Raw genomic sequence first — 23,467 nt, forward strand, 5'->3', positions numbered from 1 at the left:
TATCCTCTCCAGCTCCCAATAGTACCATGGAAGTTATTCCCTGATGTCTTATTAACGCATGTCCTGTCATCCTGTCTCTTGATCTTGTAAGTGTTTTCTACATACATATTTCTTTCCTCGCCGACTGAGTGAGGAAAGCAGATCGAGGGCTGAGGAGGATCTCTGCACGATCAGAGAGGAAACCAGATAGACTATGGAATGAGTGACGGTGTAGATGTGAGACATTTTCTTTTCATTTAGCACTGCGTTAAACTTTTGAGATAAAATTCTTTTCGCACTTTGTTGAATAACTGGATGTTTCTGAATATACTGAAATATTTAAATAAATTTATTTTAAAAATAATCTTTAAATTCCTTTATAAATTCTTAATTTTTAAGTAAATCTCTGTATTTCTTAGGGGTGAAATAATAAAGAGCGTTTGAAAGACTTCCCTCATCAAATTACCACGTCCTATCTGGATGCACAAAGACAACGTCAAACCTGTACGTATTCTGCAGGTTGCACAATGTCTATGAGCAGCAGATAACAATTTTATGAGGGAGTCGTTCAAGCGCTTTTTATCAGCTCAACAGAATACGTAACATCTGGAGACAAATATCCGCTCTCCGAAATTAACTGTTGCCAGTTGTTCATACGTAACTCTTGGCAGTTACACTTTTGAGAAAGCTAAGCGATTTAAGTATCTGAGACTGACAGTCAACCACTCAAACAATGTCTACTATTAAATTAAACAGATATTAATTTCAGCCAAAAGGACCTGTTTGGCATTAAAGAAATCGTTTTCCTAAAGGCACTTAACTCGTTCTGCCAAATTAACCATTTGTAAAACACTTATAAGACACCTGTAAACATGCATTAGAAACTTGGTCACTTCATCAAAAGATATTGGCAACCTAGAAGCATTTGAGGTAAAGGTATTTAAAGAACTCTTCGCCAAGCCTATGAAGATGGAGGAGGCTGTACAATCATGCACCTGTTACAAGGATGGTAAAGTCAGCCAGACTGAGACGGTTGTGGCACATGGCAAGCATAAGTGATTCGGATGTAACTAAACGGAGATTAAATGCAAATGCAGGGGTGAAAAAGGAGCAGTTCGTTCCTGCAGAAAAAGGGGAGCGGGGGATGGTGTGCTCGAGCCTTGGACCGTGAAAACTGGGGGGAGGGGGGAGGGGAGACAATAAAGGGGTCGCGATTCAAAATTTTAGAATCACAGACTAACAATGATACATAATACGTGGCAGAGAATCATTGCCATTTAAAATATGTTAGTAATTTCAGTGTTCACAGAATGGCTATTGTAAATCAATGTAACTCTAGAGCAACGTTACCAACTGAAATGACAATTAAGTTTCAAGACTCACATTGCGGAAACAGCTTAACTGACAGACAAAATGCGAATGATGGAAGTAAAAGATAATAAAACCGTTCACCGACGTATAGTTGAGTAACTTAAGCATTAGGCTGTCACTTTTTGCAGTTAGTGCTATGATGATTGTTTAACCAATATACTAGGTGTTCTCTGGTTTCTGAGTCAACGTATGAAGAAGCATCACGTTTTCAATAGTCCAAGTGAAGATAGTTCATTAAATCATCTGCTTTCTTCATTTCTTCTTCTATTTTCACTGAAAATCTGGTTTTCTGAAAGTTGTTGAGAGTGCACTACTGTAGCTTCTTACGATCTGAGGGTGGCCTGTGACCGTTGAAGCTAGTAATTTCTTCTTGAAATTTTTTATGTGAATGTGTCTTAAAACATGCTATTTTTGAAAACAATTTCGATGATCAATTATGTTTCCAGAACGGCACAAATTTCGTTGTTCCCAAAAAGATTCTGAAAGACGTTAAATGAAATATATTTCAGAAGAACGTAATTTAGCAAGGGCGCCTCTATTTTTTAATTTTTTTTGATGATACTGAAATTGGCTCGACTGTGGGGAAATATGACGGAATGTAATTTACTGAAGTCCAGATATACATAAAATTTTCATTATCGCTACGTTTCGCTCCATTTCCTTTTATCTCTGTCTAGTGTCCGCTCGTAGTTTATTACTTGACTGTTCTGCTCCATGACCGAGCGAGGTGGCGCAGTGGTTAGACACTGGACTCGCATTCGGGAGGACGACGGTTCAATCCCGCGTCCGGCCATCCTGATTTAGGTTTTCCGTGATTTCCCTACATCGCTCCAGGCAAATGCCGGGATGGTTCCTTTCAAAGGGCACGGCCGACTTCCTTCCCCGTCCTTCCCTAATCCGATGAGACCGATGACCTCGCTCTCTGGTCTCCTTCCCCGAAACAACCAACCAACCTGCTCCATGCTTATCGGTTACTTTGTTCTCGAGAAAGACAGATTGATTTACGAGTAGTGAACCAAACCAAAAGAATGTTAAGGACAATGCTTATATATATAGCAGCACACATGTCCTATCTGGACAGAACTAGTGTGGATTACTTTACAGCCTGCGAGGTTGTTTCACATAACCAGAGTTGCAGTTCGCTAGACCGAGATACCTGACGTAAAATGTGCATCAAGTATCTACATTTATAACACTGGATGGTTCCCGCCGTAATTTTTTATTATTTAAATTCCTGTATTCAGTACACATAATCTCTTCGAATCCAAAAAATTCCTAGTGAAATGACATATAATCATTATGAGTCCTTTATCGAGTACTGTAACTTCAAATTATCTTTCTTAGGATGTGTCATACCATCAACCAGTATCTATAACAATTTGGACATGATCTATACTACATTCTCCGAAATTCTCTCTATATGATTTTTGTTCAAATAGCTCTGAGCACTATGGGACTTAACATCTGAGGTCATCAGTCCCCTAGAACTTAGAACTACTTAAACCTAACTAACCTAAGGACATCACTCACATCCATGTCGGAGGTGGGATTCGAGCCTGCGACCGTAGCAGTCGCGCGGTTCCGGACTGAAACGACTAGCATCGCTTGGCCACCGCGGCCGGCAGTATATGATTTTTGTAACTGAATTGTTGATCTTTGTGGTTCAATAGAACAAGTTACACACTCCCGTCCCACAGCTTCTTCGTTTTGAAAGACTTCAGAATCCTCCAACAAAAAATCTCATGCAACTATCATTAACTATATAAAACAAGGCTCCATCAGCGAATAAAGGGTACGTAAGAAAACTATTTTTGTATTGTTTTATTCGGAAAATGTACCAGTTCCAGGAGGCAGGTAATCACATGTTATACACAGGACACAGACTGTCTAAAAATCTACATCTACATCTACACAGATACTCGGCGGAAAATACCCTTTACCGCTATCAGTTATTTACTTTCCTGTTCCACTCACAAATAGAGCAGTGGAATAACGACAGTCTATATGCCTCCTTATGACCCCTGATTTCTCCTATCTTATCTTCGTGGTCCTTAAGGGCAATACATATTGACGACAGTAGGTTCATCGGACAGTCAGCTTCAAATGCCGGTTCTCTAAACTTTCTGAATACTGTTCCTCGAAACGAACATTGTCTTCCTTACAGGGATTCCAATTTGGGTTCACAAAGCATCTACTTTCTAGGAATTACTTTCTAATATCTAGGAACTGACAACGAAATCTCGCTATTCAGTCTAAGACAATAATTTCTGTACTAATCTTTGCTTGGATCATATCAGGAAAGAGTGAAGTAAATTCAGTCAGCTGTTACGCAGAACGCAGCATGAAAATGGCCTCCCACGAGCGTTATATGTCCTTAAGGATCGATTTCAGGGTGGGCGAACACGAACAGCAACACCAGTGTACGCATGGCTAAGATAATGCAAGACCCTGACTGACTTACCACGGAGATGAGTAAAATTTATATTAAATGAGTACAACAAGCCGATTTATAGATTTCCAAATAGAGTACTAGGATATAATGAATGTAAACCATCACTCGTCGTTTACTTCTACGAAAAACTAATAATGTAGAAAAGCGTGTCAATGAGAATCTTATGTATTTCCAAAGGAAACTATTACGAAGACGATACGGGAGGTCTTCTATGAACCTAAAGCAACGAGATTGTTCTCAAGAAACGACACAAACGGTGACCATCCCTCAAAAGCAAAAGCTCTACTCACATTTGCAAGTTTGCCGGCAGCCCATCTAACAGTCAACAGAATCAATTGGACTCGTGATCGATCTAACTTCGCAGGCTTTTGTTTCCATTTAATTATTTTAACAGACAAGATATTTAACATGCTTGTCCAATAAACGTATCAGGGATTTGAGCTTCTGTTCAACTTCTTCTTTTGCCACTAAGTTCTATGTAGAGCATTTATTTTTACTGAAAATACATTTCTCGGTTTAGTCGAAGGATAAAACTGTACAAGTCACACTATTGCGTCGAAACAGCTGTTCGACATCTTAAATTGTCACTGTTGTTCTGTACGCTGATTCAAGACGTAACTTGTGGTACTCGCGCATTACACACATAATAAAAGCATCAGAAGACCCGTGGGAGAAAATCTACTATGCTTTTCAAGAAATTAATGTTTCAGGAGCTACTTTGAAGGATGTGTTGTTTTGTCTCATTGAATATGCTATATAGTTCATTCACAATGGTCATGTGTACTATAGCTATGCAAACACCTACGATTTACACATACGCTGCAAACTACGTATCATGAAGATAGGTAGTTTCGTATTTTGAAACACTTTTGTTGCGTGTAAGAAACGGAGGAGAATTATAATATACAGTAGTCAATCACAGTGAAGATTTCGTTTGCAGTATTACCGTTACCAATTACAACAGACCACTATGTTGTTTCTGTGTCCTGTTCGTCAATGTCTGCCGGATTTGACGTCTTTTTTGGTTCTGTGTTTGTAGATGGTAACTCTACGTCAACGTGTAAAGGAACCACTTAATAGTCATCTTTCTCACAAGAATATTTATTTCTGGTATAGTAAATGAATTGGCTAGTTGCTATGCTGCAGAACTACTGCTGTTTGCAATAGGAGAGTGGTAACTCTGTACTGTAATGAGAAAACCGCTAAACACTCTCTGGGGACAGATGATTTGAAGCATAACGTGGTTTACATATTTGACAAAGGATGTAGAAAATCACTGTAGCAGAATCTTGTGTCTGAAAGGCAAGCCCTCACGATGCCTTTATAATATGAAATAAACACTGGAGTACCAGGATGAAGTGGATATAGCATCGGTGAAACTGACTGAGACATTTCTAGTGAAGAACCTCACTGTGAAGTCAGCGTTCTTGAAATGGTAGGCAGTATGGACCTGGAGCGGAAAGGCGCCGAGACAAAAACTAAAAAGACTCTTAACAACATTTTCTGACCCAATAGCAATTTAACGTTAGCCCACAAACGATAAAAAGCCACCAAAAAACATTTAACAGGTGCCTTTTATGTATTCTTTTTAAAAATTTTCTGACTAAAGCCTTCTTGGCTAGATATTTATTTTATACGTGACATGTCTCTTTCTTGTACTGTTAGTCAATACTAGCACTTTTATATAAAAAAAAATTCCCATAAATTTGTACATATGTTATATGCCGCTTTAAATATTTAATATTCGATGTATTGAAACCTGGTCAAAAAGGCTAAAAATTGTGACCGTGGGCTTATTTAGTTCAACTTTGATTTATAAACGATCACTGAACCAAGCAGCCATGTTTAAAACTGGTCTGTGTTAAAACTGTCGCTATTAATTCTAATCCCAGCCGCCTCTTTTACAACGGACTCCCAGCATGTTGACGCATGATCCAAGACTCCCGTATTTTCAAACATTATTTCTCCCGTTTTTGCGGCAGTCGTGAATCTCTTCATGGAACCCTTTGAGGAGCAGTCTCTGAACTCGGTGGCGTTGCGCTCGTCTTGGCTCTTTTCAACAGTTAAGAACTGGTTCACTGAATTCAAAAGCTTATATTGAAATGATTCCGAAGAAAGAAGATACAAAATTGTAATCACGGCTGAAAAATGAACAAAGTGTGCAATGCACTCTTGCTTGATTGGTGATTAAGGATGTGTGATGACGCGATGCTCTCTCCGTAGCATAAGAAAGAGATCAATGCAGTTTGCCTGAATACTTAGCTACACCAAACGTATTGAATTCTGAGCAAACGTGAGAGTGAATTCCTCATCAATGTTTGGATATTTCTAAAAATAAATGACCTGTTTTTGTTTACAGATTTGTTTCTGTCGAATATTACGCAAGTATTCTTAACCAAATTAGGGGGAAAAAAAATAACTCGTGAGAATGCGTGGATCTTAAAAATGAAGTAAACCGTTTGTTTTTACGCGTTTCTTCGTAAAAGTGCAAAGGTGATCTAGAAGTGAGGATTTTCAAATTAGAATTCTTGGATCCTCCGCCGTTTCCACCGTATTTGGTACACTAGGATGAGTCAAATTAATGCACTAAAGAAGATTTTCTTGACGAGTGAATTAATCGTTTTATTATCTTTCCAACAGACCTAAATTTTCCATTAGCATCCCCTACAACAGCTTTCATATTTTCGTTCCACTTTACATCGCTTTCTGGCGTTACGCTAGATATTTAAACAATGTCACAAGTTCCAGAAATGGACCACTAACATTTTAATCGGTTGCTGCCGGCTTCTCATCCTTATATATGGATATCATCTGTCACTTATTATAATTTCTAGACACCTGCCATTCAGCGCAGAAACTTAAAATACTCTCTCAGGGATTCTGCATGTCGTAGCGATTATACAGCCACGATAAGTTTCTTTAGACAACAGCATCTTCAGCGCAAAATTGGTTAAATATAACGAGAACGTGTTGATCCTATTTTGATTCGTTGAGACACTGCCTATATTAATTTACTCCTTGGTCAACATTCACAGCCCGTTATTAGGTAATGGACTCAATCATTCAAACGTTCTTCAAACCCATCTCATTTCCGTGAATTTATTCTACATGACCGTGTTTTGGTTATCAGTCCACTATGTACTACAACGTCGAGTGTCTTTAGAAAATTTAGATATTTACAACAAGATGAAAGTCATTCAAAAGGCATGGTTTCATGAAACATAACTTCCTTACTTAATGATTCAATCAATATAAGTAGGGGAAATTCTTTTGACTGTGGAGAAATCGCTTTAGGGACCCCACAAGACTCAATGTAAGGTCCACTATTGTTTCTCATATATGTAAACAACCTTCCGTTTATCATACAAGAAGCACAGTTAATTCTTGTTGTGTATAACACTACAATTGTAAACAAACCGAACAGACACGCAGCAACAGAAGAAATGGTAAATAATGTTCTTAACAGTAGTTTTCTGCGAATCACGTCACCCTCAGTTTCAGAAACACACAACACAATCGGTTCTGCATGTCTAGAGGTACTACACCAATGATAACTGCGACTTCTTCTCAGATATATTGCGCTATATGGTTCTTTCACATTGACAAGACCAAGAATCTAACAGCAATACAGATTTTTCTCCCTCACTGGGAAAGAGAAAATCTCGCAAATACCATTCGACCTGGTCAGACATTTCTTTAGCAGATTTCGAGGCTGTCACAAGGACATTTGGGGCTTCAGAAAGAGTTTCTCGAATTCCCGCTCCAAACTTACCATTAGTTAAAACTGTAAAAACGTGGGCAGTCAGTGTGAAGAAACAGTTTTGACATTATTACCCGAGGACGATGAACTTAATCACATAGGGGGCTCGACGGCACATGTATCATCACGAGATGTATAAGGTTTTGGATGCTGGAATAACTTAGATAAGACTTTTAGATGTAGTTCTATTGAATGATTATGATATCTATTTCCACCTGAGAAACAATATAATCGAGATGCAGTCTCTCGTACATAATCAGTTCTTACCAAAGCTTACCAACTGAAATATGCCTGGTAAAAATCAAGATATTTAGAGGATTACCCGCGACAGATTGAAATCCTGCTGAATTTTGTTTTATGTAGCGTTGTCTGTCGTGCGTATTACATTAAAAGTTAAGTTCATTCTATGCGCATGATGTAAGAAAACGTAATGTTTGAGCATTTATTTACAGATTATGATTTTTATAAGGATTTTGTATCATAGTAGTGAGTTACTTATTATTTTCAATTAACAAAATACACGTATGTGAAACGGTGAAATAAAAACAAAAAATACTGGGCATGTGCGAAACGGGACTCGCGTACTGAGGGCTCTGTACAAATTTAAGTGTGCATATAGGCAGTTCATCCATTCCGGGAATAGAGAATGTTGACCAGTCTTGCCTGTTACAGTCATTAGTACTGGCAAAACATCGATCCCAGGCATTCCAAGGCTTTCGAGAGATTTTAATTTCAGTAATGTAAATCTGATATAAGCTCATGCAGGACGCGGGCGACCATTATTGTAATAACCCTAGTTCTGCATTCAGACTGACTGGGCCGCACTGGCAAAAGTCAAACATCAGACACGGAATGACGTCATTGCTCATATGACGCGTTTAGGAATTTATCAATCTTCAGACATCCATGCGTGATTACTGTACACGCATGTGGCGTTGCAAGTTGTCTGTCAAACAAACACTCGCAGACAAGTCTGTAGTTCAGTGCAGTTCTCCCGATTTTTTATTTGAGTTTGTGACTGAGTGCAAAAATACGGAATTTTTGCAATTAGTCGGAATACGCTGGTGACTCGAGACACATGTATGCATAAAAGCGCTGCAACAGTAGCTGCCCATAATCCTACGCAGGTGTTGCATTGAAGTGGTATCGTGAAGTGGGATCAAAATATTTGGAGAATACAGTAATTAAACAGGCCAACGAAAAAAATGTTGTTTCCATTATTTTATGTTTCATGATGGCTCTCATAGTTCTTAAGTCAGCGAACGCATAAGGTCTCATCCCAAGCAACTACCGTTGCATATTATTGTTTGATATAAGTGCTAAACATGTAGCAGATGACTTGATGAAAGAAAATACATTCATATAAAATAATTATATTAATATTGCAATGGCAGCAAACAGTTGTCAGCATCACAAATCTTCTGTTGCCACTTGAGCAATTTCAATTTCTTCCAAATCCGTTCGTCAATATCGTAAACAGTTTGCATGTTTTATGTTGCCACCATTAAGTAGTATTAAATTGCAACTGATAATATAGATTTTTTGCTTCTTACACCATTCCTAACGTTATGAAGATAGTAACTGTTCCGAAAGAACAGATACCAATGATAACCATGCAGCTTCTCCAGAAAGAAATGATATTTAATCGAAGCCCTCAGCTGCCAACAGATGTTGTTGATTCCTAACGTTCTCTCAAACATAGGTGCTCGACTTGTCGAACATTGTACTTTTCTTACATGTTGTGTACACTCACTAACACCTTAAGCACTTTGTTTCGATGTTGCAGGCCAGGATAGTCTGTTGTTTTATTTTCTGTGGCTATGAATGCATGTGCTATTTTTCTTTGTGTGTGTGTGTGAGTGTGTAGTGGACATATATATCGTAACTTATGAGTGCACAAATTATAGCTTTGTGAAATCTACTTTACTGTTGTACTTTTGTGGGTAAACTCGAACGGGTATGTTGACTGTTTCATGTGATACTGATCCTGTGGTGTGTAGGGTAAATTTTATTCATTTCCTGTTTATTTTATTCGTTTAACTAACGTTTGGTTACTGATGTTTCTCTGGTCATTTCTTAAGTGTTTCTTTCCTGTGATTGCCTTTTGCGTTTAGACGTTTTCTTGTAGTGTCTATTTCGCATATTTTCTATTGCGGTTAGGTAGTGGTTTCCTTGTCTGAAAATGTTGAATGGCTAGCGCCGTACTTCCAAGTTCTTTAATGTTCTTTACATATTGTCTCATATTTCCTGTTGGTATGTCTTAAGTATGGAACGTCACAGCTTTTCACTGAAGTCGGTAAATGTCAGTTTCTGATATATCTTTGTCATCTTCCATCATTAAACTTTCCTGTATCGAATTATTAATTTGGGGAGATACTTTACTCTTGTTATTTATGCTTGGAAACAGATAAGCAAAAAGTGAAAGGTCTAAGTAAGACTTTTATATCAGTTAAAAAAGGCGCTATAAACGCTACACTTGTTCAGGATGAGTCACTAACTATTGCCATCAAGAGTAACTCCGAAAGTATGACAGGAGCTGAAAAGTTTGAGGGGCAGTAGTTGCATGGGATAACGGGGGCCATAATATGACGTTGGTTTTTTGTTGCTAGGTGAGGTTTCGTCAGAAATAAGAAGATCAACTTTGCTTTTTAAATGGGATGCTATAGTTTGGTACTTATTTTTTGATAGCGGCTATCGTGCCGAATCCAATGATGTGTAAAAGTAAGATCTTTGAATGTCAACGAAGGTCACAAAGGTAGCTTGAACGTCCATTTACAGAAGGTGTTCGAAGTGATGACCACTGCTATCAGTGCAGTGCTACAATCTTCTTATCATTGATTGAGTGGTATTCCTCATCACATCGGCACTTATCGAAGCACATGCTCTGATATTTCTCTCGCATATCTTCAGCTGTAGCTGGAACGTCTTTATAAACAATGTCTTTTACGAATCTCCACGAGAAAAATTCAGAGGCGTCAAGTCTAGCGAACGAGCTGCTAACGACACAACTCCTCCGCGTCCAATCCAACGATTTGGGAATTGTCTCTGCAACTCATTTCTAGCCATCAGCGAAAAATCTGTCGGGCGCCCATTGTGGTGATACCACATTCTGTTCCTTGTTCCTAAAAGTATTTCTTCCAATAACAGACCTAATGTTTCTTGCAGGAATGTGATGTACTTCCTACCATTAAGATTTCCTTCCATGGAACAGGAGCATATAATTCTGTCCTCCAGAATTCCACACCATATATTCACCAACCACGGATTTTAGTGTGCAACTTGCCGTAGCCAATATGGATTTTCAGTTGCCCAATAATGAATGTTTTGAAAATTAACATTTCCATGGTTTGTGTATGTAGGATCGTCAGTAAATAAAATCAAATTAATAAATGTCTCATTCCTCTGAATCTGAAGTTGATCCCATTGGCAGAATTCAATGCGACGCATATAATCCGTACCAGTTAATTTTTGGTGAAGACTGATGAGGTAAGGATGATACTTATGGCGACGCAGAACACGAACAACACTACTCCGGCTCATGCCAGATTACCTTGCAATTTGACGCGAACTAACACAATGATCTCGAACCACAGTGGCAAGAGTACCAATTTCCGTTTCCTCGTTAGTAACTAAAGATCCAGTTGTTCTCAATTTATGATACACATATTTAAATGTACGACGTGCAGGGTGAGTGCGTTGAGGATATCTTTCAGCATATAAAACTCCAGCTCTCACTGAATTTCATGGGCATTCTCCGTAAATGAGAAGCATATCGACTTGTTCTTCGAAGAAATACATCATTCGTACTTTCTTGATTCAACGATACTAGTCTTACCGTTCCTATTAGTGTTGTATTGCGAAACCGTCGAATGATGTTTACGTGTCAATGGCACGGTAGATGGATACACCGTATTCGGCGAATATTTACTATTTGCACGACATACGAGAAAGAATGAGCTTCAATAAGTGCCGAAGTGATAGGGAATACCACTCAGTCCATGAGAAGAAAACTGCAGCACTACATTGATACCAGTGGTCACCACTTCGAACACCTTCTGTAAATGGACATTCATGCCATCTTTCTGATCTTCGTTGCCCTTGAAAGACCTTTCTGTTCAACATTGTTGGATACGCTTCGATAGCTGCTATTAGAAAATAAGTACCAAACTATAGCACCCCATTTCAAAAAACCAAAGTTGACCTTAAAATCTCTGAAGCGACGCCACATATCAACAAAAACCCAACGTCATGTTATGGCCCATGTTGTCCCACGCAACATTTGTCCCACAAACTTTTCGGCTAGTATCATACTTTCGGAGTTATTCTTGGTAGCAATAGTTAGTGACTCACCCTATATGTGTATATATAGATGTAGAACATAGGCAACGCCAATTTATCATCCGTACCTGGGGCGTGCGATGTATGTTGGGTCATTTATCTTGAAGTGTATGAAATATTTTTCGGGTCAGAGACTCTTCATGAAGGAGTTATGCAGCCTGATCACAAACTGACGTTGATAGAGCTATCGATGGGAAATGCAAAATTCTATACTTTGGCCGCCGATGGATGAATGTGTGGTGTTGCAGCGCAGTTTCAACACACAGCTGGCGGGGACAGTGAACAGAGAAAATGTCGCTACCGGGGCATAAAGTCTTTGCAAATTCCTTTCCTTGTCTCAGCTGGACTGTAGCTGTACCTCACAAAAGGCGCATGAACAACAAACGCAGATGTCAGCATCTGAGACAGGACGGTCAGTTTGGCTCAAGGATGGCGATTGGAGTAACTGGAGAACTGCTCCGCATTTGATAGGAATGATGACATTATTCGACGATTTTTTTCAGCAATGTATGAACCGTAGCCGAACACAGCGTCAAGAACGAAGCAATCGACCTACAAGACGACAGAAAGTGAGGACAGAGCAATCGTCAGAGAGGCACTCAGAGGACCGGATTCGTCATTATCACGGATCAGACGTGCAACTGCCTCTTTAGTGACCAGACGGGTCACTGATAGGTGGCTGACAGAAAGATAATCGAGGCCACGACGACCCTTGCGTCGATTACTATTGATCTCTGTACACCAAGAGGCCCGTTTGCAATGGTATGGAGCAAATTTTGGCCTGGAATCTCATTGAATAGAGGAAATTGTCTTCTGTGATAAGCCCCGCCTCGGACTAACGCCAGATGATCAGCAAAGACGTGCCTGGAGGTTCGCCCACCCATACGGTCATACGGCCCAACAGCCGGGAGTATGGCATGCCCTTTCACTTCATAGCAGGAACACTTTGGTTGTCATCTGCAGCACCCTTACAGTACAGCGGTGACTCGACGATATTCTACGCCCCATTTTGTTGCCCTTCATCACAAGCCACCCTGGGCTTACGTTTTGGCAAGATAATGCACGCTCGCCCGCGGCGTGAGCTTCTGCTGCTTGTATTGGCCAATCTATACCTTTGACGGCAAGGTTACAGGATCTGTCCCAACTGAGACCGTTTGGAGCATTATAGGCATGGCCCTCGAACCAGCTCACCAATTGGATAACTCTTATCAGTCAATGAGAAGTCGAATGATTGTTTGCATAAGGAAAGTAGATGGATCAACTCGTTACTGACTTGTTCAATTTGGAAAGCTGTTTCTCTTAAATAAATCATCCATTTTTTCTCCAATTGTCCAAATTTCCTTGTCTGTACATATACATTACAGGTACTGATTTCCGTCTCATTCGGGTTACCCCATTGGGATTATTCCTTCGTGGCGCGCCTTTTTTTTTCTGAAAATGTATTTTGTCTTGCATGTATAACAATAATTACTTCTGTGGTCGACCTTTAAGCGTCCTCATCCCTTATGATTCGTGAGAGGATGAGGACGTAGGCGTGAAAGGAGAGTTACAGCATCGAAAGGGCTGAGTCGTGTAGCGCACAGTGGCTAGAGATTACAAAAGACGTGTGAATGACCGCATGTTCGGCATTTCTTCCCACATACTCCTAGTCGTTGTAGTGGAAAGCTCCCATCGTAAACATCAGCAACTGGAGGTGCCGGCGACACTTCAAGGCTCGCCGAGAGATTATAAAATGCTTTGTATTGGAGTCGCGGTTGCAGCTCAAACAGCCGCCAGGCAGCTCTGCACTTGCACTAGGGACGTCGACCGGCTGGGGAGACGCAGCCGCCGAAATCAACAGTCCTGCTGCACCGCTCTCACCGCCGCCCGGTCAACATTTCCTTTCAGAATCAGGCACCGAGGTAAGGACCATTTTGCAAGGCAGCCCGTCGTCAAGTAACCTGTAACACAAAAGTTTTTACAAGCAAGGCATTCGCAGGTGGTGAAGGTTGCGATGAATGAAAACACCGCTGCTATCTCGTAAACTTGTTTTAAATTACCATACGATCTGGTTACGGACGCATATTCAGCTGTAACTTACATATTTAAGGATTGAAATATCATTTTAAACCGTACCGCAATTTTTGTACGGTTGTAGTACGTTATTTGAAGACTTAAACACCCAGAAATTGTTCCGTCAATCCATCATAAGGTGAACCCAAGTCCTTAGTTAAGCCATTTCCAGTCTGAGAATATTGTCTTTATCAAAACAATAAATAAAACTGAACAAACGAAAGCTAACTCAGAAATTGAGAATGAGTTTAATGCAATATCTTCTAAGATTGTTGCCGGGTATATACAATCTATATGGTGCCCATTCACTGCGTGTGCCAGTGTCTGTAAGAAAATGGAACTGTACTGTAAGCTAAAACCAACTTTAAAAAATTTAGCTAATAGTATAGTTAACGGTGGACATAGTGCAAGACCGTAGTTACAGTTGCCTAGGCAAGAACGAAATGAGGAAGCTGAATGTACGAATTCTGACTGATTTATTTTAAGATCTATTGATGGTAAATTGTTTCAACACTAGGAACTGATTGTGCAGGCGGACAAAAGTAAAACAGCAGTAATAATTTCAGAAGGTGATGACATAAGTAAAGCACCAAAACATTTCGAACTGAATAACATTACAAAAAGTGGAAAAGATTTTACAGCGAAATATTTAGGAAATATAAAAAAAGTTTTTATTAAATGTAAAATTTTTCCTAGCAAATTTTTAAAAATGTGTTACATATGCATTTGAGTGCATCTATATTACGGGGAAGAGTAAACCTCCACAAAGCCTACCCGTTACGCCGAATAGTGATCGCAATTAGGGGAGGTGGGCTATTAGACTGAAAGGTCACTTCCCAGCTGTTGCTGCCTTCGGATTTCGGTAAATGACGTTTTCCCGGAAAACTGATGATATATAGCCATTCTCATGCACTCTACACGCCAACGTGAATAATTGTTTTGTTGCCACTTTCCTCAAACATTTTAGAAATTCTGAGGCCGACCGCTGGGCCGAGCGGTTCTAGGCGCTTCAGTCCGTAATCGCGCGACTGCTATGGTCGCAGGTACGAAGCCTGCCTCAGGCATGGATGTTAATTCCCAGTGCTCAGAGCCATTTAGAAATTCTGATGCAATGTTATCTGTCCCTTTGGCCATATTTGCTTTTAAGTCTTCCAATGCTCGTTAAAATTCTAATTCTAATACTGGCTCCCCTTTTCTATCACATCAGACAGGCCTTCTCCCACAGAGAAGCCTTTAATGTACTTTCTCCACCTATCCGCTCTCTCCTCTGCATTTAGCAATGGAATTTCCATTGCATTCTTAATGTCAACACTCTTGTTTTGACTTTTCTACGTGCTGAGTCTGTCCTTCCAACAATTATTTTTATTTCGATTTCTACATATTTTTAATACTGCCATTTCGTCTTAGTTTCCCTGCACTTCCTATTTGTTTCACTCCTCAGGGTCTTGTACTTCTACATTCATGAATTTCCCTGAACGTTGCTGTACTTCATTCTTTCATCCAGCAACTGAAGTATTTTTTGTGTTACCCACTGTTTCTTCGTGGTTACCCTTTTTATACCTATGCTTTTCATTCCAATTTCTGTAATTGGCCTTTTTAGAGATATCCATTGCTGTTCAGCTAAACTGCCTGCTTTGGTATTTGTTATCGTAGTATCTAACCGTAGAGAACTTCAAGCGTATCTCTTCATTTCTTAGTTCTTCCATCTCCCATTTCTTCGCACGTGAGGTGCGTATACGCTTAACACCTGCTCGAGGCGCCATAGAAACAGTAACTAGTTAACAAACACAAAGGCGTTCCGGAACAAAGGTCTCGATATGAATGTGCACATTACTCAATCGTAATACCTAAGGACTTGCATTCCAGACTAAATAGTATCTGAAAAGCTTTCATATAGAAACTGATTTTTAAAACTATAAACTCACATAATTTCGGTAACATCATAATTTACACCATATAAAACCGAAGTGTTCACTCAGCATTACCAGTATTCCACAAAGTACTATGCGAGCATTAAAATGACAGGAATGCTTGTTCTTTCACTCGTTTTTGCCTATATTTGGAAAATTAGTCTTTGTGTTATATTTTGTCTCAGGATGTGCTGTTTCCCTTTCCGTCCTTCCATTTTAAATTTCCTATTGTTTATCGGTTCTAGCGCGACTGCTACGGTCGCTGGTTCGAAGCCTGCCTCAGGTATGGATGTGTGTGCTGTCCATAGGTTAGTTAGGTTTAAGTAGTTCTAAGTTCTAGGGGACTGACGACCTCAGATGATAAGTCCCATAGTGTTCAGAGCCATTTAGACATTATGATGCAATGTTATCTGTCTCTTCTGCCATATTTGCTTTTAAGTCTTCCAAAGTCTCATGAACCGTGTCGAATATGTTGTTGACAGTAGGCATGACCAGCCTGTGAATGAGCTCATTTACCTGGATGGAACGTTTAGTGGCCCGGCAGAAGGCACACATATGTGGCCTGGTGCTGGAATAAGCAGCTAACATGCATCTACTGTTTAGCGATATCAAGTTATTCCAGATATGCTGTTTGCTACAGTAGTCTGGTCTGGTTGTATAGAGCAGAACATTAATATCCATATTTCTTTTCATAGTTTTTGCCAAAAAATGTTCCATTGATTGAAAACTAATTTCTATTTTACGTAAGAATAACGTACGTTTGGGGAATTATTTAGTCTTTCTGAAAAAAAAAAAACTTACGAAGGGTGATATACATTCGGTACATTCAAGTTCTTTTATCCGAAATGCAGTGATGACAGGATGCTAATTTACATTAACATTCCATCATTCACATGCCTCTTCACAACTTGTCCCTCCTCCCCCTAGTTCCTCACGCACTATGCGTCTTCCACCTCACACTGTCTCCCTCTTCTACCTGCCTTTCACATCCCCTTCCATTTTCATCACCTCTTTTCTATCAATTTACTTATCCCTTCTCTGTCCATCTTCTCTCCCTCACTGTCTCTACCCATCGCCTCCTCATCCTCTCTGTCAACCTCCTTCATCATCCACTCTCTGTTCATCTCCTGTACCTCATGTCATCCTCTTCCTACTATCAATCTCCTCTACTCCTTCTCTCTGTCCAGATCTTCATCCCCCTCTTTCCGCCTATCTCCTAACTTCTCCCACTGTAACTCCTCCTCCCCTATCTCTGTCCACTTTCATCTCCCTCTGTCCAAATGCTCTTACCGCTCTCTAATTCCTTCCACCCCATCTCTTTCTGTCCATTTCCTCTTACTCAGTCTCAGTCTGTCCATCTTCTTGGTGCAAATGGCTCTGAGCACTATGGGACTCAACTGCTGTGGTCATGTCCCCTAGAACTTAGAACTACTTAAACCTAACTAACCTAAGGACAGCACACAACACCCAGCCATCACGAAGCAGGGAAAATCCCTGACCCCGCCGGGAATCGAACCCGGGAACCCGGGCGTGGGAAGCGAGAACGCTACCGCACGACCACGAGATGCGGGCGGTCCATCTTCTTGTCCCCTCTCTCTGTCCATCTCATCTTCTCTCCAAGTCCATCTCCTCTTATGACACCCAAGCCCAGTAGGTGTTAGGTGGGTTTTACCCCCCACCCCTCTCCCCCCAACAGCATTTCTTTCCAGACTATGCACCAAATTTGGTTGAAATACATCCAGTGCTTTAGGAGGAGGAATGGTGCATACATAAATAAATGTGTCCTCGGGGTCTTTCGCAGCAGCATGCTGAACACGCACACACACACACACACACACACACACACATACACACACAAACATCAATTTTATGTACATATGCAGGGTGTCCAACCAAACAGTCGTTAGGTATCTCAGCAGATGTCCCTGATGTCTCGGAAGATCTTTGCAATTTCGTGTTCGTACTGTGTAGCTGGAATCAGTGCAAACAAATATTGCTGAACATGTCTTTTCATGTAACGCACAATGGGGACGGAAAGCGTCTGATTGTTTCTCATTATGAAAAGGAAAAAGGTTTTCCAGATGCTTTTGACTCCCTATTCGAAAGAGCTGTCCCAAATGAGTCCTGTGCGTCATTCGTTTTATTTATATGTAAGGACAGTAAAACGAGTAGAACATCCAGGACTCTAGCAACGACTGAGCAGGCTGCCGCAACACAGCAGTGATGCTCATTATTTGTTGTAGTACTGGATATTCTTCATGTTTTAATACCCCTGTAAATCTCAGTAAAAAGAATATCGCACTACACTAATTTGGAACCGCTCTAGGGGAACCGCTCTATCAAATAGGCAATCACACTTCCAATTTAAAAGAAGTTTTGTTCCTAACAGGAGGGAAAACAACGCTTTCGGTCAACGTTGGGCGTCGCATGAAAAACATTATGAGCACTATATGGCTGTGGTGACTAAAGCTGCAAATGGCAAACACTCTTAGAAGGGATACCCCTTACATGTACAGGCAAAGGCTATTATACATTTGATGAAGGAAATATCATTCGTCTAATATTAGGTCTACGATGCTAATGTAAGTGTACGATTCTAAATAGGAAAACGAGGTACCATGCCTATGCAATTATTCCCGGCACATAATGATATCAGTTATTTATTGCTAGTAATATCATATATAATGTACTTTATTCAGCTTTCCAGCTGCCAAAAACAAAACTATTTGTATTTTGCAGTTTTTTTAAAATTCCAGTTTAAAAAATTTTATCGTTAACTTAAATTATCTGACTGATCTTGTTCAATGTTGTAGGAGACAGGTTAAAACACGTATTATGTTTAATATTATTGTTTCAACTATTAACTTCGCATTTTTGTGTGTTTCTTTCATGAAACAATAAGCCTTTATCAAGTAATAAAACCTTTTCAGGCAGACTAACAGAGAAAAAGAACACACCGAAGATAGTACCTAAAATGCTGAAAAGTGTATAGATATAAGATAAATAAATTATTGTATATTGATATAGGATGCTAGTCTCAGTTTTTCTTTGCAGATGCAGAAGGAAGACTATATCCAAAAGATGATTATTAAACTCAAATGCAGTAGCTGTGGAAGGTAGCTACTACATTTATCATATACCGTGATGATGTTTGCAGGTATCTGCTACAAGCTCCAGACGTCTGTGACAGCAATATGACATTCAACGCAAGTGTGGACTCGGAGTTGACGCAACACATGCTGTTCGGATGGGTGGACCACCTGTCTTTCGCACTCATGCTGGGCCTTTCCGCAGCCATCGGTATTTATTTTGGCGTGTTTGGTCGCGCCAAGAATACTGCCCAAGTGGACTACCTGCACGGCGGCAAACGCATGAGGGCATTTCCAGTCGCAGTGTCACAAGTCTCTAGGTGAGAGACGTTACTATGTATGAGAAATTTATCCGATCCTCTTATATCCCGTCCTCTTGTTGGCAACTGCTGTCGTCACCGTTGAAGTCTTCTGGCAACTTCCGCAGTATGTGTGACGACGAAGAAGAGCGACAGCAGAAGCTGGGTCCTTATTTTCTGTTTACCACTAAACTTTAGATAAGTTTCCATTGTTCATGTTAATGGAACAAAACACGGGTTGTTCAGAAAATGTCGATACAAACTTCTACGACTTGTAGAGGAAGAGTACGAAACTTCCTGGCATGTTAAAACCGTTTGCCGGACCAGAACTCAAACTCGGGACCTTTGCCTGCCGCGGGCAAGTATTCTACCGATTGAGCTACCCAAGCACGATTCACGACCCCTCCTCACAGCTTTAGTTCCGCCAGTACTTCGTCTCCTATCTTCCAAACTGCACAGAAGCTCTCCTGCGAAACTTGCAGAACTAGCACTCCTGCAAGAAAGGATATTGCTGAGGCGTGGCTTATGCTGGGAATGTAGGTGGAGGGCGTAGGTTACCTTCAATCAGAAAGATTTCCAACAGTTAATAATAAAATATTTATTACAAATGAAGAAATACTCAAATGAAGTTTCTTCTAGTGAAATGCCCAACATAATTAGACCTTGAAATTATCACAAGTCCTCTAAAATGCTGAAGTCCTGTTGCTGTTCCTCTGAGTGATGCCTACATAGGGTCCAGAGCAGGCCTACGATGTGTACGGAGCCCAAGTCTCTGAGGCGACGGACGAACACTGCTGCTTGTAGACTCGGGACACTGAAGAGATCTGTCCACCGTAGTTTAGGGCTACGGTGGTTAACGGGGCATCGACCAATCGTTATCCAAACACGTGACGCCCATAGGTTGGCAGCTGCGGCCTCTGTCGTACCTCGATATAATTCGTACAGACAATCCATACATCTGCTGAGCTACGAGTGTTTCGGGCGCGGCTTATCGAAAAAAAAAAAGTTCAAATGTGTGGAGTCCTAAGGGACCAAACTGCTGAGGTCATCGGTCCCTAGACTTAAACCCTACTTAAACTAACTTATGCTAAGAACAACACATATTCACCCATGCCCGATGGAGGACTCGAACCTCCGGCGGTAGGGGCCACGCAATCCGTAACATGGCGCCTTGATCGAAGCGGCCACTACGTGCAGCGGCTTATCGACTGTGGTGCGGTACTCTCTGGAGACGTCAGTACCGTCACCACTGATTAGCCACAGACTGGGGCATGTTTCCAGAATGCAGCGTGGTATATGCACATATTAAACTTCCTGGCAGATTAAAACTGTACGCTGGACCGAGACTCGAACTCGAGAGCTTTGCCATTCGCGGGCATATGCTCTACCGAATGAGCTACCCAAGCACGACTCACGACCCGTCATCGCAGCTTTAGTCCAGTACCTCGCCTACTATCACCCAAACTTCGCAGAAGCTCTCCTGCGAAACTTGCAAAATCGGTACTCCTGGAAGAAACGATATTGCGGAGACATGGCAGAGCAACAGCGTGAGGAATGTTTCCAGAACGAAACTTCCACCCTGCAGCGGTGTATGCGCTGATACGCACTTATCATATCAGCACACACTCCGCTGCAGAGTCAAACTTTCATTAAGGAGCACATAATACTCTGAGTAGGTACACATGTCCGGAAACGTACCGTTTCCCTTCTACGACGATTTCAGTTCGGATGTTTAACTCGGCCACTTCTGCTTGAAGAATTGAATTAGGTGTGACGCAGTATAGTTCTTAGGTAACAATTCGAAAGGAAACATGGGGGGAAATCCAGTTATCACTGAAGCACATTTGTATGTTTTAACACTTTAACATTTCGTGTTTACTTTATCCCCAAACAGCCACAGTACTGATGCATGACAACATCAGGTGACCGTCTGACGTAATAATCGTCACCCTATAGCATACCAGGACAAGCAACTCTTCCCTCAGAAGAAGTGGACGCGTTACACATCTGAACTCTACAGACGTTAAAGTAACCTCTGGCGTGCCGCAGGGGAGTGTTATGTGACCATTGCTTTTCATAATATATATAAATGACCTAGTAGATAGTGTCGGATGTTTCATGCGGCTTTTCGCGGATGATGCTGTAGTATACAGAGAAGTTGCAGCATTAGAAAATTGCAGCGAAATGCAGGAAGATCTGCAGCGGATAGGCACTTGGTGCAGGGAGTGGCAACTGACCCTTAACATAGACAAATGTAATGTATTGCGAATACATAGAAAGAAGGATCCTTTATTGTATGATTATATGATAGCGGAACATAGTAACTGTTATTTCTGTAAAATATCTCGAAGTATGCGTACGGAACGATTTGAAGTGGAATGATCATATAAAATTAATTGTTGTAAGGTGGGTGCCAGGTTGAGATTCATTGGGAGAGTCCTTAGAAAATGTAGTCCATCATCAAAGGAAGTGGCTTACAGAACACTCGTTCGACCTTTACTTGAGTATTGCTCACCAGCGTGGGACCGTACCAGGTCGCGTTGACAGAGGAGATAGGGAAGATCAAAAGAAAAGCGGCGCGTTTCGGCACAGGGTTATTTGGTAAGCATGATAGCGTTACGGAGATGTTTAGCAAATTCAAGTGGCAGACTCTGCAAGAGAGGCGCTCTGCATCGCGGTGTAGCATGCTGTCCAAGTTTCGAGAGGGTGGGTTTCTGGATGAGGTATCGAATATATTGCTTCCCCCCACTTTCATCTCCAGAGCACATCACGAATGTAACATTAGAGAGATTCGAGCGCGCAAGGAGGCTTTCCGGCAGTCTTTCTTCCCGTGAACCATACGCGACTGGATCAGGAAAGGAAGGTAATGACAGTGGCACGTAAAGTGCCCTCCGCTACACACCGTTGGGTAGCTTGCGGATTATAAATGTAAATGCAGATGTAGATGTCGCAGTACGTAAACAATACGATTCCGGACATGACTTCATATTCAAAATATTATGTACTCACTCTCCCCTAAAGGTCCTAGAAGTTTGTTACGAGAACTTCGGAACAGCATCTATTACACTGGCTCACAAATAAAACACTTTACTAGCATTATTCGTGATTCAGTGAGTAGTACCTCTTACTTTCAGTATTGGCATCATGTGGTTTCAATCTACTTTTATGAAGCCATTGCTTCAAGATGACCTATTCTACATCCAGGGGGAGCACCTCACTTAGGATCTTCGGAAGTGGAAGTACTATATATATATAATTTTTGTTAATATGTGTTACGTATTTTTATTTTATGACACGTTTTGCATCCTTGAGTATTTCTTCACTGCACGTGTATGTCTTACCAAATCTTTTCAGTCATTATCAGTTAATGGGCCAGTAAATTTTGAAACTTAGGTTCATATTTGTGAACATAACAGACCGATACGTTGAACATCGCTCTCATATTTATGATACTTTTTCTTTCATGCATGTAAACTTGCGATTCACAGTCATACCTCTGGAACCACGCTGATGGGAGTTCCTGCAGAAGTATACCTATACGGCAGCGTCTACGGATGGGTTTGCTTATCAGTCATCATTTTCGCACTCATCACCAACTACGTGTTTCTTCCTGTTTTCTTCGATTTGCAGCTCACATCAACTTATGAGGTGAATTCCAAAACAACTGTAGTCGTATCAGGATTTAATTTAGCATTGGACAAAATGAAAATAGCTATAAATAACGGGATCATACCGTCTGTTGCCTTTACCGTCTGTAAATTACGACTATGGTATTGTTTAAAGCAACTACCGTAAGCAACATACTTGCTCATTTGCTTTAGAATTCCATAGTACCCAAACCAATCACAACAAGAACGATAGAAAACCATGATGCAAGTAGCTTTTGACAGTGCCTTGGTTAAAAATAATCGGTTTTGTACTACTTCGTGGAGGATTAGATTAACGTGGAATGTTATCAGAAGCTATTTAATTATTTCATTTAGTAATGTATCTTAATGATGTGATCATGAGGTGCATCTTTTGTAAAGAATGGGACTGAACATACGTCAGAATCTGTTTTTATTGTCCGTTGATTACATGTATTTGGTGAAAACATTTTAAAGTGTTAATATTTTTTTTACAATTATCAAAGGTACCAGCATTTATGAAAGCAGCTACAGGCCATATAACAATAGAAACTGAGAAATAAAAGATTATTTTATTATATTTGAAACATA

The 23,467-nt window shown here is 40.6% G+C and overlaps 1 protein-coding gene across 1 annotated transcript in view; it reads left to right on the forward strand.

The window, feature by feature from the left end:
• The first annotated feature begins 18,436 nt into the window (after positions 1-18,436).
• Positions 18,437-23,467, forward strand: part of LOC124796096 (sodium-coupled monocarboxylate transporter 1-like) — a 96,710-nt gene continuing 91,679 nt past the window's right edge. Inside the window, exons 1-3 of the mRNA XM_047260182.1 lie at positions 18,437-18,444; positions 19,020-19,271; positions 22,739-22,898. Of these exons, the coding sequence (XP_047116138.1) occupies positions 18,437-18,444; positions 19,020-19,271; positions 22,739-22,898 (420 nt within the window). The remainder of the gene's footprint in view (positions 18,445-19,019; positions 19,272-22,738; positions 22,899-23,467) is intronic.

This window comes from Schistocerca piceifrons, chromosome 4 (genome assembly GCF_021461385.2).
Source record: "Schistocerca piceifrons isolate TAMUIC-IGC-003096 chromosome 4, iqSchPice1.1, whole genome shotgun sequence".
Taxonomy (NCBI): domain Eukaryota; kingdom Metazoa; phylum Arthropoda; class Insecta; order Orthoptera; family Acrididae; genus Schistocerca; species Schistocerca piceifrons.